Source organism: Eptesicus fuscus, chromosome 16, assembly GCF_027574615.1.
Source record: "Eptesicus fuscus isolate TK198812 chromosome 16, DD_ASM_mEF_20220401, whole genome shotgun sequence".
Classification (NCBI taxonomy): Eukaryota; Metazoa; Chordata; class Mammalia; order Chiroptera; family Vespertilionidae; genus Eptesicus; species Eptesicus fuscus.
In genome coordinates this window covers 60,492,907-60,510,296 of record NC_072488.1, presented here as the reverse complement: position 1 = coordinate 60,510,296, position 17,390 = coordinate 60,492,907, and the positions used below count along the sequence as shown (strand labels likewise).

Genomic DNA, 17,390 nt, shown 5'->3' with positions numbered 1-17,390 from the left:
AGCAATCACCTATGAGTCCACTGTCTAGGTCAGTGATGGGCAACCTTTTGAGCTTGGTGTGTCAAACTTCGCCAAAAAACTGAGCATAACTCGGGTAGTGTGTCACTTTGAGGAAAAAACATTATTTCGCAAATGTTTCATCCTCAGGAGCAGCAAATGTTTCATCCTCGGCATGCGGCCACCTCAGCGACCGCGTGTCATCAGAAATGGCTACGCATGTCAGTGCTGACACGCATGTCATAGGTTCGCCATCACTGGTCTAGGTGTTAAATCTGTTGGACTTTCCTTCTAATCTTCTTGCGTGTGTGCGTGCGCGTGTACGTGTGCGTGCACGTGTATGTGTGTGTGTGTGTGTGTGTGTGTGTGTGTGTGTGATTTGTTTTCTGTAGGGTTGTGGTCACATGGCAGATATTGGGGACAGTAGCTGGGGCCTCATTTGATAACCAGCCTCAGCCTCTAATCCAGCTCATTCCACCCGGCCCGGCCTGGTGCCAATGACACAGTCAGGCTCTGGCCTCTTTTCCTGGACGCACGGCCTCACCGGATCATGCTTCATGTGTTCCTGCCACATGCATGGCGCTGGCCCAGCGGCAGTGGGAAAGCACAGGACCTGGTTCCCCAGGAGGAGCGGGGGGGCGTGTGTCACAGGGAGTGAGGACAGAAGCCCCTCTTATCTTTGGATATCAGGGAGAAAATGAACTCAGAGACTCACTTACCGACCTTTGTTTCAGTGTACTTAGATTCATTTGAGTAGAATACAAGGGGGATGGGTGGTTTTGCTAAAAATATATTCATATGTCTTGAATTCTTGAAGAAAGCCAACTTTGTTCACACCTACCTTTCCTTTTAGCCTATCCTTCCCTTCGCAAGTCTTTTCAGCTCCCCACACAGCACACCTGTGTCCGTCTCGCACACCCGCTTCCCACAGTCCAGGTCTGCAGCGGATTTGCCCACGACCTACACACGGGCAGGAAGTGCATAGCTAATGACAACAGCAGCTGATGTTTATTTAGCCCTTACCAAGGACCAAGGGTCATAGCAAATGCTCTACAGTTTAACCTCCAACAACAGTCTTACTTCACAAAGGGGAGAGCTGTGGGCACCATAGCCCCCTGTGGCCGCCCCGCACGGTGTGCTGTGCCAGCGTGGCTCTTGGCTGGGGCGAGGGGGGTGCTGCCAGCACCCAGTGGTAGCAGTTAAACTTACCGCCGTGCACGGGAATTGCCCAGCCCCAAGGCTCAGTAGTGCCGAGTCAGTGATGGGTGATAGTGGGGAGGGAACGGTGTATAGGAAAGTTGGGGGTCGTACCCCTTCATGTGAGATGGTATGTGACGAGGTGCATGAGGACTGGGAATCGGGAAGCCTGTGCTCCGATGGCCCGTCGTTACGTGTTGGCCGTGCACCCTGAACAAGTCCTGTCCTGCAGAGACTCCAGTCCTGTCTCTGAAATGGGGATTGGGAATACCCTTACGTTACAGAGACGTGTGGGGCTCGTTGTGCACGTGATGCTGCTCTGAGAATCAAGGCCAAGTACACCTTAGCTGTTGGCATGCCTTTGGTCGGGAGAAATGTCCCTGTCCCTCGGGAGTGGGGGCGGGCCCAGGTGTAATGGAGGAAGGGAAACCTGCTGTGGATGGGCGCCACCCTCGAGCTCACGACTTACTCTCCGACGGCCGCTGAGACCGCTCTTGTGGGGTCCGGCTGTTCCTGCAGGCCTGCCAGGAAGCCAAGGCAGGAAGTGTGTGTGCATTTTGAATTGTAAGAGGTCGCCATGTAATATAATAGCGTCACTACTTTTTCTCCTTCCTCTGCTGTAGCTCACAATTATATTCAAACTAGAGGCCCGGTGCACAAAATTCATACACTCAGGCGTTCCTCAGCCCGGCCTGCACCCTCTCGCTGTTGGGAAGCCCTTGGGGGATGTCTGACTGAGGGCAGTGGGACATCCTTAGCGCTACCACGGAGGTGGGAGAGGCTCCCGCCACCACCGCTGCACTCGCCAGCCATGAGCCCGGCTTCTGGCTGAGCAGCGCTCCCTGCGGGAGCACACTGACCACCAGGGGGCAGCTCCTGCCTTGAGCATCTGCCCCCTGGTGGTCAGTGCACATCATAGTGACTGGTCATTGTGCTGTTCGGTCATTTTGCATATTAGCCTTTTATTATATAGGATTATTATCTAGGATACCAATGCCTTCCCATCCCAGATACTTAGAAGATCCATTGTATCACCTGGCAGGGAGTGGAGGCCAGCTGCCTGCTCTCAGAGGACGCGGGCACTGCGCCCTCACCCCCGCCCCCAGCTCTGAGCTGCGTGCATTGAGCACATGGTGGCTGAGCACGTGTACTTTCAGTCCAGGCTCCTCAGTCTCAACTCCGTGCTCTGGAGCCTGTCGCTGGCTCCCAGGCTCCACCATGAGCTGCGGGCCTGGGGCTGGACAGCCCTGGGATGTCTGCCAGCCTTCCTCCCCTGGGGGCTGGGCTCCGCTTCTGTAGTTAAGCAACCATCAGAGCATCTGACCCTGGGGCACCCACACGTGGGACCAGCCCCACACGTCCACATCCAGACGTGACGCACGCGTTGGTGTTTCTTTATAAAGTGCTTTTTCACAAATTCTCCTACAAGAAACAGCCCTGAAACAGTGAGAGTTGGTACTGTAACAACAAACCAACCAGGGAGACCCCAGGTCCTCTTTTAGGAAAAGATCCCATAAATTCCTACCACGGAGTCCTGCACAGCCCCACCCAGGGACAGGCACTGTCCACCGTCCCGGTGAACTGCTGCGTTCTCAGGCACCCGGAACGCCGGCACGGGGACGCCTCTGACTCCAGGGCCTTTTCCCCGGGCCGGTCAGTTAGAAAACCATGACGTGCCGATGTTATCAGCGTCCTCTGACGGAGCGTCCTGTGCGGGTGAGCAGTGAGATGCCTCACAGAGTCCGTGATGTGGGGAAGAAGGGCACCTCTGGGCCTCGCTAGCTCTCACCTGGTATGACACAAACACTCTTTCAGGAACGTTTAAAGCAACAGCGGTGTGTTTTTCCTGACGTGCATTTACAGGTTGTGAGAGAAGAGAAGTGTCGGTCGGGAAGGCGGTTTCCAAGGAGCCGGGTGAGGAGGTCACGGCAGGACCTTCTGACGTGGGGTAGGGAATGGGGTAGGACACTTGGCCCTGGAGGCCGCGTGCTGATGGCTGAGACGAGGGATCGCTCTTGAGGCTGTGAAGTGAGTCTGTGACCAGAGAGGGAGGCTGTCTGCCCTGCTGATTCTGGGGTCTTATATGGGGGAGGAGATGGGTCCAGGGGAAGCCGTCAGAGAATGGCAGGAAGGGGAGACCAGGTGGGCAGGGGAGCGGCGGTAGGAAAGGCAGGTGGGCGCAGGACCCCAGGTGCATTTGAGGACGGGAGAATGAAGAGGATTTCTCTGTGTGCACAGTTAGAGTTGGTGCTGAAACAACAAACAAACCCAGCCGGCCTCAGGTCCCCACGTGGGAAAAGACACATAAATTCCTACAGTGGAGGCCTGCACAACCCCTAGACTCCTCTCCTGGTCGCTATCCATGCCCCGAGTGAGTCCTGACTGTCTCAGTGTTTTGTTTTGTTTTGTTTTTTTAACTTTTTATTGAAGAATGATACACACGCAGAGAAAGGCAGAGACCCTGTGTGTACATCTGAGGGGATTTTCACACACTGAACACCGACCAGAAGACAATGAGGCAGTCAGCCAGAGGCCCCTCCCAGCCCCCCTTCTGGCAGCTCTGGAACTTATTTCTGGGTCACAGACCCCTCCATCCATGGTCGCTCTTGCAGGAGAGCGTGTGTGGTGCACTGGAGAGATGTGTTGGACGGGAAGGAACTTCCTCTCCGTGGTCTCGGCGCGCACCACGGGCCTGGGGCACTCACCAGGCACAGCCGGTTCTCGTTACCCGCAGTAGTTACGCTCTGTAACATCTGAATGCGCAGCTGCTGAGCCATTGCTCCCGGGGAGAGGCAGGCTGAGGTTCGTGGAGCCTCTAACCACATTTCCACCAGCTGATCAGTGGGTGACTGTGCTGCTGTGCACGTGTCTGCAGATGCCCATGGCGGGTCATGAGTATTGATTGGGGGTTTCAAGTACATGTTAGCAAGTAGGAACATTCTCAGATGTGGAATTCACAAGCAGTGAGGACGGGCTGTATTTGTTGAATTGGTAAAGGAAGGAATGGTGCTACGGTTAACCTGGAGGTGGAACTAGGACACAGCCCGTGCGTATGGTTACGAACAGGAGCTTGCTCGGGGAAAAGCCCTCGCTGAGCATGGGGTTGAGGTAGGTGCGCACGAGCGCTGCAGCTGCCAGCCGTGAGCACACAGCTGGGCTCTGCACAGGCCCGCGAGGGGCAGCTGCAGACTGCCAGCGTGTATCGATCAGGAACTGTCTGTGTAAGCAGAGACTGACAGCAGATCAATACGTGCTTTAAAACACGCAACTTTCAAACGGAAGTCAGACATAAACGCTCGGCACAGGTGAGCCTCCCCCCACACACACACACCCCAGCGATCCCTTTAGTGCCTGTGTACGCACCGCGTTGCTCCAGGTGAACCAGAGCCCGGGCAGAGGACCTGACGGCCAGGCAGAACCAGGAGGATGCCCCAGAAGCCCGGAGCCACTGCTCTGGCTTCGGCTCGTTGGATGAGGCACCGACTTTAGACCAGAAACCCTCGAGGGCAGACTTGCGCCTCTCCTTCCTGGGAGGCTGGTTTGGAGGGGGGTGGGGGAGCTGTCGCCGGGGTGTGAGGATGACACAAAGCAGAAACAGGTCGGAAGGAGCGTGGCAGGGTGCACAGCTCTGCCAGTCGACTTACGGGGAACTTCTCCTCCTTTACGTGTTCAGCGGCTCCCTGAGTTTGTACAATGTGCATGAGACTTTCATAAACCAGGAGGACATTTTATGAAAGGGAAAAATTCTTAAAAATTACTGCTTCAGCATATACCAAGTTTTTGGGGGCTCAAGAATCCTGCCACCCTGCTGTGTTAGCTTAGGGCAGAGTATCTACTTTATTTTTGTTTGTTTGTTTTTCTTTTTAATTGAATTTATTGGGGTGACATTGGTTTGCAAAACCATACAGGTTTCAAAAATACAAATCAATAAAACACCATCTGCACACTGCATCATGCGCTAACCGCCCCAAGCAAAGTCTCTTCCCCCGTTTTCCCCTCTTTGCCCACCTGCACCTACCCCACCCCCCCTCTCCCTCTGGCTATCACCCTATCACCACGCTGTTGTCTGTGTTTATGTGTTTTATATATGTGGGTTTTTTTGCTTAATCTCTTCGCCTTCTTTCATCCAGTCCCCAATTGCCCCCCACACACACACACACACTCGGTTCCATGCCTTTAAGCCTCTGTTTCTCTTTTGTTCATTAGGTTCCACATATAAGTTAGGTCATATGGTGTTTGTCTTTCTCTAACTGGCTTATTTCACTTAGCATCATAATCTCCAGGTCCATCATGCTGTCACAAAAGGCAAGATTTTTTTATTTTTTACTTTATTTTCTTAGCCACAGGGCAAGAAACCGTGGTAGTGTCTACGGTGCTGCTCAGGACACTCACTCAGGAGCCGGTGGTCTCGACAACTCCCGGCTTGCAGACCCACCATGTGGGGTGCAGACCACTGTTAGCGTCCCGCCCTCAGTCCCTCCTCCTGGCATTATGGGAGTTTTGTGAATGAAAGAAACAGCACCTTAAGGCTGAATTTCAATAGGTTCCAGAAAACGAAATGGGAAAGAAAAAAAAGAGCCATCACCAGTCAGTAAGTCAAAATTACGTGGTACGAGTCATCTCTCACAGTGGGTGGTTGCATATCCAGAAACGGCTTAGGCTTAGCGTGCGGGTTCTCTGAATGGCTCGTTTTATGTCTTCCTGAATATAAACGACTCTGTTAGCATTGTGAGATAAGGCAGAAAGAGGTAAAGGAAGTGTTTGCAACTCCTCTTATGTAATCTGGTGCCGCATCTATGTTATCAGGAATTAGTGACACTTTGAACATGCTTGATCTCAGAAGCTATTTTACGGTGTAACCTTGACCCTGAGTGTTCCTGCTGCGAAGCCGTTACGGTGTAAGGCCTCTGGCCCCTGAACTCGCCTTATCTTGCACATTACCTGTGTCTGCTTCCTTCCTTTCTCCTGCCCTCACACACCCCACAACCCTTGTCCCTGCTCTGTGCCAGGCGCAGGGTGTGGGGTACAGTGGCCACTAAGCAGAATGGCTCGTCAGCCAGATGCTCTGCCCCTGCCCACCTGGGACAGGGACTTACTTGGAAGTTACCTGAGGCTCCGAGTGGAATCTCAGGCCTTTCTGAATCATGGTTGGGATCCATTGTGGTTTTTCTCCCTTCTTCCTGGTGTGTGGACCCTGCCCACCACCTGTACCATCGCCCCATGAGGCTAGCCTTTGACAGTCCCTGGGGGGCATCAGGAAAGAACACCCCTCGGGAAAAAGAAGGGGAGCCAAAGAGAGAGAAATGGTTGGTAAAAGATCTTGGCCGTGTGCCTGGTCCAGCACTCGGCGACACTGCCATCGCTGGGAGCCTTGTCCCACACGGGCACAGCCTGGCCCAGCGGTGGCGCTTACTCCCTCTGTGGCTCTGCCCATGAGCCCAGACCTAGGGGCTCACACTCGCACACAGGCAGTGTAGCCAGTGCCTCTCTGCTTGTGGAGAATCGGCCAGCGCAGTCCTGGTGGCAGGAGGGAAAACAGACACCCTTTCAGACTGAACCCTGTTGCTTGCTGACGAGACTGCAATCCCCAGGAGCAAACTGGGAGGAGAGAAGGGGCTTTGCCTCAGGTGTGAGCAGTGGGCCTTGAGCACAGCCTCAGCCTTGGCCCACGTTGGCCACAGCCTCGTCCTCAGGCCTCCTCCAGCGCCATCCCAGGAGCCCTGTGTGTGCCCTGTTCCATAGAACTCTCCCTAGTGAGTGTTAAGCACTCTTTTGGGCTCAAAGAGGGTAATCCGATTGCATGGCATAGGACCTCACCAAGGTCATGTCCTGTGCCCTCGTGGTAAGAGTGACATGTCCAATGCCTCACACTGCACTGCATGGGGGCTGGTGAGGCAGCCAGAGCCCCCGAGATGCTGGGCTGCCTTGGTGTTTCACAGCTGCCATTCTGCCTGTGGGTTAAAACCCGGGATGAAAATTTTCTCTCCAGGTACACTTTGTCTTGACCAAATTACTTATAATAACATTCTGGGCACTGCTGAGATGACAGCAGAGCCTGACACTCTGGACCACACGGGAGCAGAGGGTACAAGTAGCAACTTCACTGAGAGTAAAGAAGATACTGGAGAAGTGAATTAAGCCTTTTAAGAAAAGTCCAGGAGAACCAAGATGGCAGTGTAGGTAAAGGCCTGTACTCACTGCCTCCCACCGCCACATCAAAATTACAACTAAAACACAGAACAACCATAATTCAGAACTGCTTCAAATCTGGCTGAGTGGAAGTTCTACAACTAGAGAAGTAAAGAACACAGCACACTAAGACTGGTAGAAGAGGTGGAGGATGGAACAGGCTGGTCGAACACCCACGTGTGGCATTCTTTTAATCAGGAGGGATATCTCCAAGGCCTTCCATGAGAAGCAGGGGGTCCCAACTTCACACCAGACCCCCAGCCCAGGGTTTCAGAGCTGGAAGAGAAGTCCCCATAACTTGGAGCTGTAAAAACCAGCGGGGGTTGAGGCTGAGTGACACAGAGGCTGCTGGAGTCCCAGGTGTTTCTCTTAAAGGGCCTGCACATGAATTTACACTGTCCCACTTCTCTGAGCTCCAGTACTGGGTGGCAGCTTTTAGGATGAATCCAGGGACATACAGGGAGGAAATAGACTGTCTGGCATCGAGGCAGGAACTCCCAAACAAGGGTGCTCACAAGGGTCATTATTCCTGTGCTGGGACCTCCCTTGTTGTAGAGATGACTGACAGCCATATCTGAGGTTCCATCAACATGGCCTACACTGTTCTCTCTGCCCTGGTGATTCCCTAAGACCCTACACCATCCAATTTGCAGCCCACCCAAACTGCTTGCAGTTGGTTTCCCACATGAATGGCCTGTCCTGGCTCAGACTTCAGACTTTGCTAAAATTTCTCAAACAAGCACCCCCATGCCTATTAATAAGAGGCCCAAGACCCAGCACTAGAACCAGCCTGCCTTGCTTCACAGCTGGGCCTTGCCTGGGCATTTCCTAGCCCAATACAAGTAGCAACCATCTGTAGAAATCTCTAGCTTCTGCCAGGTGCCCCCAGGCAGTGGCTGACTTTGCACCTCCTGGGAGGCCCCCAATGCACCCGGTGGACAGCTTCAGACCATAACAGATTACAACTCTGCACATCCACAAGCAACACACTCAAGGAGCTGACTCAGTGAGCAACGAAGCCCCACTAAAACAAGTCCTGCTCCATTAGGGTGTCTCCTGCACAGAAGCTCTTCCATTGTAGACACAGCTGGTCCTCACAGCCCATCGGCCTGGAGTTCAGTTCCTCCCAGTGATGCCAACAGCAGTCAAGGCTCAACTACAACAAGATTGTGCACACAGCCCACACGGGTGCACCTAGAGTGCCCAGCTCAGGTGACAGGGGACACTGAGCCCTACAGGACACCTACTACACGAGGCCACTTTACCAATTCCAGGAGACATAGAAGCTCTACCTAATACATAGAAACAAACATGGGGAAGCAACCAAAATGTGGAGACAAAGAAACATGTTACAAATGAAAGAAATAGAAGTAGACAAACTAATAGATACAGAGTTTAAACCAATGGTTATAAGGTTGCTCAAGGATCTTGATGAGAACTTCAGGGGACTTAGTGAGACTTTTACAGATCTTAGAGAGAATGTCAAAGACATGAAAAAGGATCAGTCAGAAATTAAGCATACACTAACTGAAATAAAGAATAATTTACAGGGTTTCAACAATAGAGGAGAGGATTCCAATAATCAAATCAAAGATTTGAATATGAGGAAGAAAAAAACAATTAGAAGAGCAAAAAGAAAAAGAATCCAAAAATATGAAGCTGGTGTAAGGAGCCTCTGGGACAACTTCAAGTATACCAGCATTCACATTATGGGGGTGCCAGAAGGAGACAAGAGAGAGCAAGATATTGAAACCTATTTGAAGAAAAAATGACAGAAAACTTCCCCTACCTAGTGAAAGAAATAGATTTACAAGTCCAGGAAGCACAGAAAGTCCCAAACAAGAGGAACCCAAAGAAGCGCACACTAAGACACATCATAATTAAAAGGCCAAGGGTTAAAGACAAAGAGAGAATCTTAAAAGCAGCAAGAGAAAAGCAGTTCATTACCTACAAGGGAGCACCCATATGATTGTCAGCTGATTTCTCAACAGAAACTTCGCAAGCCAGACGGGAGTAACAAGAAATATTCAAAGTGATGAATAGTAAGGACCTACAACCAAGATTACTCTACCCAGCAAAGCTATCATTTAGAATTGAAGGTCAGATAAAGAGCTTCACAGACAAGAAAAAACTAAAGGAGTTCATCACCACCAAACCAGTATTATATGAAATGTTGAAGGGTATTCTTGAAGAAGAGGAAGAAGACGAACAGATAAAAAATATGAACACTAAAATGGCAATTAATACATATCTATCAACAATTGAATCTAAAAACAATAATCAAGAAATCTAATAAATAAAATAGAATCAGAGGCATGGAAACATGGAACAGACTGACCAATCTCAGAGGGAAGGGGGTGCAGGGGGTGGGAAGAGATTAACCAAAGATCTTATATGCATACTAGAGGCCCAATGCACGAAATTTGTGCAAGGGGCTCGGCCCTCACAGCCAAGGTGGCTTGCCTCGGCCCTCACAGCCACGGCAGCTTGCCTTGGCCCTTGCAGCCTCGGCTTCATCTGGAAGGCCTTTCGGCTGTCTGGTCTAATTAGCATATTACACTTTTATTATAGACTAGAGGCCCATTGCACGAAGATTCATGCAATAGGCCTTCCTCCCCTGGCTGCCAGCACCGGTTTTCCTCTGGCACCCAGGACCCAGGCCTTTGCTTCGGCCGCAGCGGAGAAGCCAAGCCTCGAGGTTAGGCTTCTCTGCTCTGGCCGCAGCGAGGCTTGGCTTCTTCACTCTGGCTGCAGCGGAGAAGCCAAGCCTCTTCAGTCTTCAGTCGTCTTCAGTCTTCAGTCATCAGACTTCAGTCTTTAGTCTTTGCCCCATGCCTGCATATGCAAATTAACCCGCCATCTTTGTTGGGTTAATTTGCATACCCACTCCTGATTGGCTGGTGGGTATCGTGGAGGTACAGTCAATTTGCATATTTATCTTTTATTAGTGTATACTAGAGGCCCGGTGCACGGGATTCGTGCACTGGTGTGGGGGGGGCATGGCCTGCTGCTCATCCTGGTCAGCCAAGTGGCGCTCCCACTGTGGGAGTGCACCTACCACCAGGGGGCAGCTCCTGCATTGAGCGTCTGCACCCTGGTGGTCAGTGCACATCACAGCAACTGGTCGACCGGTCGTTCTGGTTGTTCCACCGTTTGGTCCTTGGGCTTTTATTATATAGGCTATGCATTACCTATGGACACAGACAATAGGATGGAGAATGCCTGGGGTGGTGCAGGGCGGGAACCAGGTGGAGGAGGCAATGGGGAGAAAAGAGGGGGACATCTGTAATACTATCTTCTATATATATAAAACCCTAATATGCAAGTAGACCGAATAGCAGAACAACCGAACAACCGGGTGCTATGATGTGCGCTGACCACCAGGGGGTGCACGCGGAACATGGCAGGTGTCAGCTGTGGCGGGATGGTGGAGCAGGTGAGCGGGGGCACCAGACCAAGGTGGGGCACCGGTCGCTGTCATCAGGGGAACCTCTGGTGGTAACTGAAAATTCTTTGCTCCCATGCGCCGCAGTTCTGCCGGGCGCTCACACCTGCTGCCAGCGCTGGCCCCACTTGCACCCACTGCCGGCGCCCGGTGCCGGCCCCAATTGCTCAGAGCCGTCAGCAGGTACGAGCCTCTCCATCTCCCTCTGCTCCTGAGGAGCGACTGGGGCAGTCAGCAGGTGCGAGCAGGGTTGGCGCCGGCAGCGCATGGGAGTGGCGGTGGCAGTGGGACTGCGGCCGACAGGGGACTGGGGGCTGCAGCGGGAGTGGCCTGGTGGGGGCGCGGAGGATGGGCTGAGGTCCGCCCCTGGGCCCACCGCAGCCTTGCAGCCCACAGTTCCTTTCAGGGTGCACAAATTCGCACCCTGGGCCCCTAGTCAACAATAAAGATTAAAAAAAAGAAAAAAGACATTCCAGGAAGATAGCGTACGGACTCGGTGAATGAGGGAGTAATAACCAGGAATGAGAAGTGTAGACTTTCTGTAAAACAGACAGCCACCCAGCTCACCTTTCATGTGCCAAGGCCTGGATAAGTAAGTAACATGTAAAATTACATGGTAAGTGGGCTGCTTTTAGAACAGGACGTGGCATGTAGTCTGTGCCATGCGTTGGTTAAGTACGTTCTAGTGACCAGAAGCATGTACCAGCGGGGTCCACAGTCCACTAGCGGACATGTCCAGTACCAACCACTGGGGCAGAGGTCTCAGAGTTACAGGAGAATCGGGGGAGGGAGGGAGTTCCCGCTGAGGAACCAGAGCAGGCTGCAGGGAGGAGGTGGCGCCTGGGCGTGGCCTTGTCGGACAAGAAGAGGTGATTCTGGAACAGGGCATCCAATCCCTCGTCGCCTCTCTGGACTGTGACAGCCTCCCTCCTCAGTTCCCCAGTCAGATGTACTCCTCACGCACCCTCCAGATGTGACCCTGGATTGACCCCTGGAGGCTTCCCATGTGGACAGGGAGAAGGCCAGAGGCCCCTTTTCAGTTGGCCCTCCTGCCCTGCACCTTTCCGGCCTCTGCCCCCTCCACCTGGGAGGTCTTGCTTGCCCCCCTGCTCGGCCTGGAAGCTTTGCTCTCCTTCTCCAGGCCCCAGCCCCAGACAGCATCCTCAAATGCTGCCCACTAGCTCAGGCCCTGTCTACACAGCACTTTATAAATTGTAGCAATTTCCAGTTTCCACCATGGTTACTTGTTGGTAGTCTCCCGCACTAGACTTGGAGCTTTGTAAGGAAGGGAGGGCAAGAAGAAGGGGGTTGGAAACGCTGGGCTGTGCCTTAGAGTAGGAACTAGGGCTAGACTAATTAATCCTTTATTACTACACTGGGAAGTAATCCGGGCCAATGAGTGTTGAAATCAGGAGTAGAACAGAAAAGATGAAGGCTGGTGTGGGAACTAGGAAGAATCTGCGGGTTCAGGAGCGAGTCTGGCAAGGGCCGCGAGCGGCAGCACCCAAGGAGGAAGGGTACCCAGAGCGGTTCTGTGGTCAGGTCGGGGCTGCAGGGTGAGCAGGTGGAGGGTGGGAGAGACATCCGTACTTCTGGTTCAGCGGTGGGCAGCTGGCAGCACTCGTGCGGCTGGCTCAGGAATTGGCTGGAGGGATTCAGGCAGAGCCACAGGTTGAGGGTGGAGGGGAATGGAGAGCTGGGGCTTCACGGGGCCGTGAGCCTCAGTGGAGACCGTTCTCCTTTGAGCTGTGGGAGACACAAGCTTTATGCAAAGCAGCAGGGAAGAGGCAGTGGCCAGGAAGAGCCTGAAGCTGCAAGAAGAGACAAGGGATGAGACGGTCAGATGGACAGGGGCCCCGGCCGGAGAAGCCCTTCTTGGCTGGCCGGAGAAAGGTGCTCAGGGGCTCCTGTCCCTCATCCCTCCTTGGTGACCAGGCGACGGAGGGAAAAGGACTCCAGGTTGAACTGGAGGCAGAAACTAGAACAAATAGAGTGGTATCCCAAACACACCAGAGCAGGGGACGGCATATTTCAGAGCACAGAGAACAATGACGCTACCTGCCCTGGGGCATCGGCTGCCTCACCTGGCTGACCCAGGTGCTCGCGTGGGAGGGACACCAGAGGGCCTGGGTGGGCGGGTGGACACGAAGTCGGTCTTTGTTCCGTGTGCTGGAGGCAAAGGTCCAGAGGGGCAGGCTGCGGCAACGGTTGGGTCTCGGGTACTTTTTAGAAAAAGTACTTTTGAACCTGTGAGAAGCCGCTTATTTCATCAGTATGTTTTCTTGGGAAAAAAAATAATAAGATTGCTTTCTTTTTTCTCTTAATGAAGGTAATAAATTCCCTTTGTAGAAAATATGAAAATACAGAAGAGTTAAAAAGGAGGAGGGGAATGACCCACAGTCTTACCACCCAAAGATCACTGTGAATGTGGGAGAAAATTCAGCAAAACGTGATGGTTTTAAAGGCACTATTTCTCCTCTCTAGAACACGGAGGAGCCCAGCTGTGGCTATTTTGGGTGTCATTCTTTACAAATGGAAGGGCATGCTTACAATTTTTAAAAGAAAAAGAAGAAGAATGTGTCTGCAATTCCCAAACCAATCAGGAAGTGTGTAAAATGATGGTCTTATGTTACAGAAATCTTATCTACTTGTGTACTTTTATGTCATTCCAGAAAATACCCCTTACTTGAAGTTGGCTCTAAAATGTGTGTATAGGAGCAGTTGCATTTAAGTCTTTGTGGCTCAGACTAGAGAAGCACAGTCTCTTTGGTGCACCCTTAAATGAGGAAGCGAAGTTCCCTAAGGAAAAGGAATAGTTCCCCCCAGAGAGGCTCCCAGATGTGGTTCCCCCTCCCACCACCCCCTGCTCCCCTCGCCCCCACAGTGTCCTCGGTGTGGGAGCCACAAAAGTGAGACTGAAGAGGGACCAGGAGTGTTTTGACAACCTTGTGTCTCTACCCACAGAGAAGGGCCTGCCTCCCACAGCATCGGGGCCTGGAGCCGAGGGCCAGTCTGGGCCACCCTGGATCACCATCACCCCACAGAAGCGGCGAGGGGCCCCGGAGCAGCCACCCAACCAGGAGGACAAGCCTGGGGCCCAGACCCCGGAGCCTGAAATAGGAAAGCCAGCCAAGGCACCCGAGAGGGCCCAGGTGGGTTCCGAGAGCAGAGCCTTCCTGTGCCTGTGGATGTGGGAGAGAGCAGCTGGCCGGGGCTGCGGGCTGCTGGCCGCCTCGGCGTGTGCGGGCTGCTGGCCGCCTCGGCGTGTGCGGGCTGTTAGGGAGGCGGAGGAGCAGGTGGATCGCTTAGGCGGGGAGACAGCTCTCTGCTCCCTGCCTCCTAGGCAACGCAGCATCTGGAGAAACGGAGCAGGGTTAAAATAGCTTCTCAGTCAGACGCGGGACCATGTCAAAGCTGCCTCTCGGCTCGGGGCGGACCAGCCCCGCTTTTGCTGCTGCCGGGTGCCTGCCGGTGATGCCAGGGCAGGTCAGGGTCCCCTCCGCCCAGCCAGGGCTGCGGCGCTGCCCCCAGGGTCCATTTGCAGTCTGGACTGAAAACAGCTTTTTCAACCCCAAACAACTGCTTGGAAGCAGGCTGAGAATCACGGCGTTCGAGTTCCTCCAAATAGCCACCAGGTGAAGCCACAGCGAGTTTCAGCCGTGGGGGGCGGGGGGGGGGGGGTGAAGAACCCGCAGAAGAACCCGCTCCCCTTCATCTTAACCCAAATCTCAGTCATCCCCGTGCCTGAAACCCTGCGTGCAGACAGCATTTATAAACAGGTGTGAACCAGCGATCTGGTTTGGGGCATCTGTGAGCAGACCAAGTGTCATATAAACCTCAAAACTACTTCCAAACACCATTCATTTCGACTTTCAAATGGGATCCCTGCCATCCAGTGTCCGGGCTGAGGCCAGCGGTGGGGCCGGGCAGAACCCAGGACGCCTGTGTGCCCCGGGGCATCCGAGCTCCTGGTTCTGAAGGCTGGCGCCGGTGAGAGCACAGAGCAGAGCCCCAGGACAGCGCCAGCCGCACGCTTCCTGTTACAGACCGCGTGGCTCGTGCCTGCGGGTCTGCTCAGACCCCTCTGAGCCTCAGGTGACGGACAGAGTGTGTCTTCCTTGTGTCCTAACAGGAGCCCGTGAGGCAGGCCGACTTCATCCGCAGCAAGTCTTTCCTGATCACCCCGGTGAAGCCCTCCGTGGACCGAAGGCAGGGGCCCAAGCTCTGCCTCCAGGAGGGGCTGCAAAGAGGGATCTCCTTGTCCCATCAGAACTTGGGTATGAAACCTGCAAACAGGCCCAAACGCTCAGAAATACCCTTCTGGGGTGGGCCCACGGGCTTGGTTTTTTGGTGTGTTTTTTTGTTTTGTTTTGTTTTTTTCTAAATTATTTGACACATTGATTTGTTAAAATAGCTTTTATTGAGATATTGCCATAAAACTCACCTGTCTTAAGTACAATTCAGTGAGTACTAATTGACAGTGAGTATATATTTACTGAGTTGTCCAACCATCACAATCCAATCTTAGAACCTCACCCTAAAAAGCAACTTTGTGCCCACTTACGGCACTCACCATTCCCCGCCCCACTCCAGGCAACCACCAATCTGCTTTCAGTCTCTGATACCACCCTTACCTTACCTTTCTTAGACACTTCTTACCCCCGAATCACAAAACACGTGTTCTTGGGTGTCTGGCTTCTTTCGCGGAGCGTTCACCTCTGACGTTCCACGCATCAGTACCTTTCACATTTCTTTTTAATTATGTAAAATACACATAACAAAACTTACCACCTTAACCATGTTTAAGTGTGCAGTTCAGTCGTGTTAAGAATATTCACACTTGTACAACCAGTCCCCCAGGCTGCAGTTTTATTCTGGAAGCTTCTCTCTCCTCTCTGCCTGGGAGCCTCCTGTCAGTCTTTTCGTCACAGCAGTTTTTCTGTGCCTAAACCCTCTTTACATGTTTGCACATTAAGGATTTCATGTTTGAGACCACAGTTGAGACCTCGATGCGTATTTTAAAGAAATGCAGAGGCTTAAGTGAAAAGTTAAACGCGTTGCTCGTGTGTGTGTTTGTGTTGTCTTCATCCCAGCAGCTCAGTCGGCAGCGATGGCGGAGAGGGAGCTGCACCAGCTGAAGAGAGCCAGCTATGCCAGTGCAGAGCAGCCATCCTGGATGGAACTTGCCAGAAAGAAGTCTCAAGCTTGGAGTGACATGCCCCAAATTATAAAATAGGTTGACAGTGTGTGATGATAAATGTCCACCACCTTGATGGGTCACTTTAGTGAGAAACTGCCACTAAAGGCAAAGACGCTGAAACGTGAGAGTGATTTTTATCATCCGGTTATGGGAGGGCGGGCTTGGGGAGGAACGGGCCAGGCAAACAGGGAAGACAGACACACAGCCACAGGCCTGGCCAGCAGGGCCCGAAAACAAGAACACCATTGAAAAGGTGTTCAAGGAACAAGGCCCGGTGCCCAGAGGTCTGAATGCCAGTCTTTCAGAATTCCCTTGATCAAAGGAGCTCCAACACGGAAGAGAAAGGCAATGAAACACGGATGCAAAACTGGGACCTGGAGAACGTGTGTCTGTGCCTCCACCTGAGATCGGCTTGTGTCTGTGGCTGCGGTCTTGCCTGCGGGTCCTGCCTTCTCCTCTCCTTCCCTATTGGGCATGGTATTTATGGTACATAAGGATGCCGCTTCCAAGAACAGGGATAAAGCAGCCAGTTTTCCTGAAGACATCACTCTGTGAAGGGGCGGGAAGAACGCAGCAGGGCACATCAACTCACAGACGGTTTCCAACAATAATTTTTAAAATTTTCCACTAGGCATCTGTGTCCTTAGCCATTGCACAACGCATTGCCTGTTCAATAAAAGCTTTCAAACATGCTTCTGTCAGATGTTGTTTCTACTCACATTTAGAGAACGTCCTCATCCCTGAGTTAAATGCAAAGTACAGTGTTTCATTTAATGTAGATCTCATTGTAAACCTCTATTGGGTTGATTTTGGAGTTTGGGTTTTTCTTAGACTTTTTTCTCCCAATAAAATGTTGGTGTTTATTTTGGAAATCAGAAGTTAATATAGGTGTTTTTCCTCTTCTCATCTATTTGTACAACATATAAGACTATGAAATTTCCCAAAATGTTACAATTTTTATCATCAAATTAATCTAACTTGCATATTTCTATTAAAAACTAGGTTTCCAATTATTAGCCAGGATGGTTCATGAATACAGAATGTGGAAAAGCCAGCAGAGAAAGAGCATATATTTTGGGAATCTCAGAATCATGTCTCAGTTACATAATACCTCTATTTTTAAAAACATTTCCAATTTGTTCTTTTGAACAAGCGAATCTCCATGGGAATATGTATATAGCTGTGAACATTCAGCCATTAGACTTAGTAAGACCTCATACACTAAGTTTTGGTACTTTTATTGCATTTTTTTCTTTATGAATAATTGTTTTTCTAACTGTTAGAACTACACAGTTGAATCAGGTCTGCCTTTATCGTAAATGTCCCCCACCACGTTGATTTGTTAATTGCACTGTCGTAGCA

At 52.0% G+C, this 17,390-nt stretch overlaps 1 protein-coding gene across 1 annotated transcript in view; it reads left to right on the top strand.

Annotated features, from left to right (window-relative positions):
• CRACDL (CRACD like) overlaps window positions 1-16,095 on the top strand; it is a 117,469-nt gene extending 101,374 nt beyond the window's left edge. The window contains exons 8-10 of the mRNA XM_054728049.1: window positions 13,793-13,980; window positions 14,961-15,105; window positions 15,922-16,095. Of these exons, the coding sequence (XP_054584024.1) occupies window positions 13,793-13,980; window positions 14,961-15,105; window positions 15,922-16,064 (476 nt within the window). The 3' untranslated portion in view covers window positions 16,065-16,095. The remainder of the gene's footprint in view (window positions 1-13,792; window positions 13,981-14,960; window positions 15,106-15,921) is intronic.
• The last annotated feature ends 1,295 nt before the right edge of the window (window positions 16,096-17,390 follow it).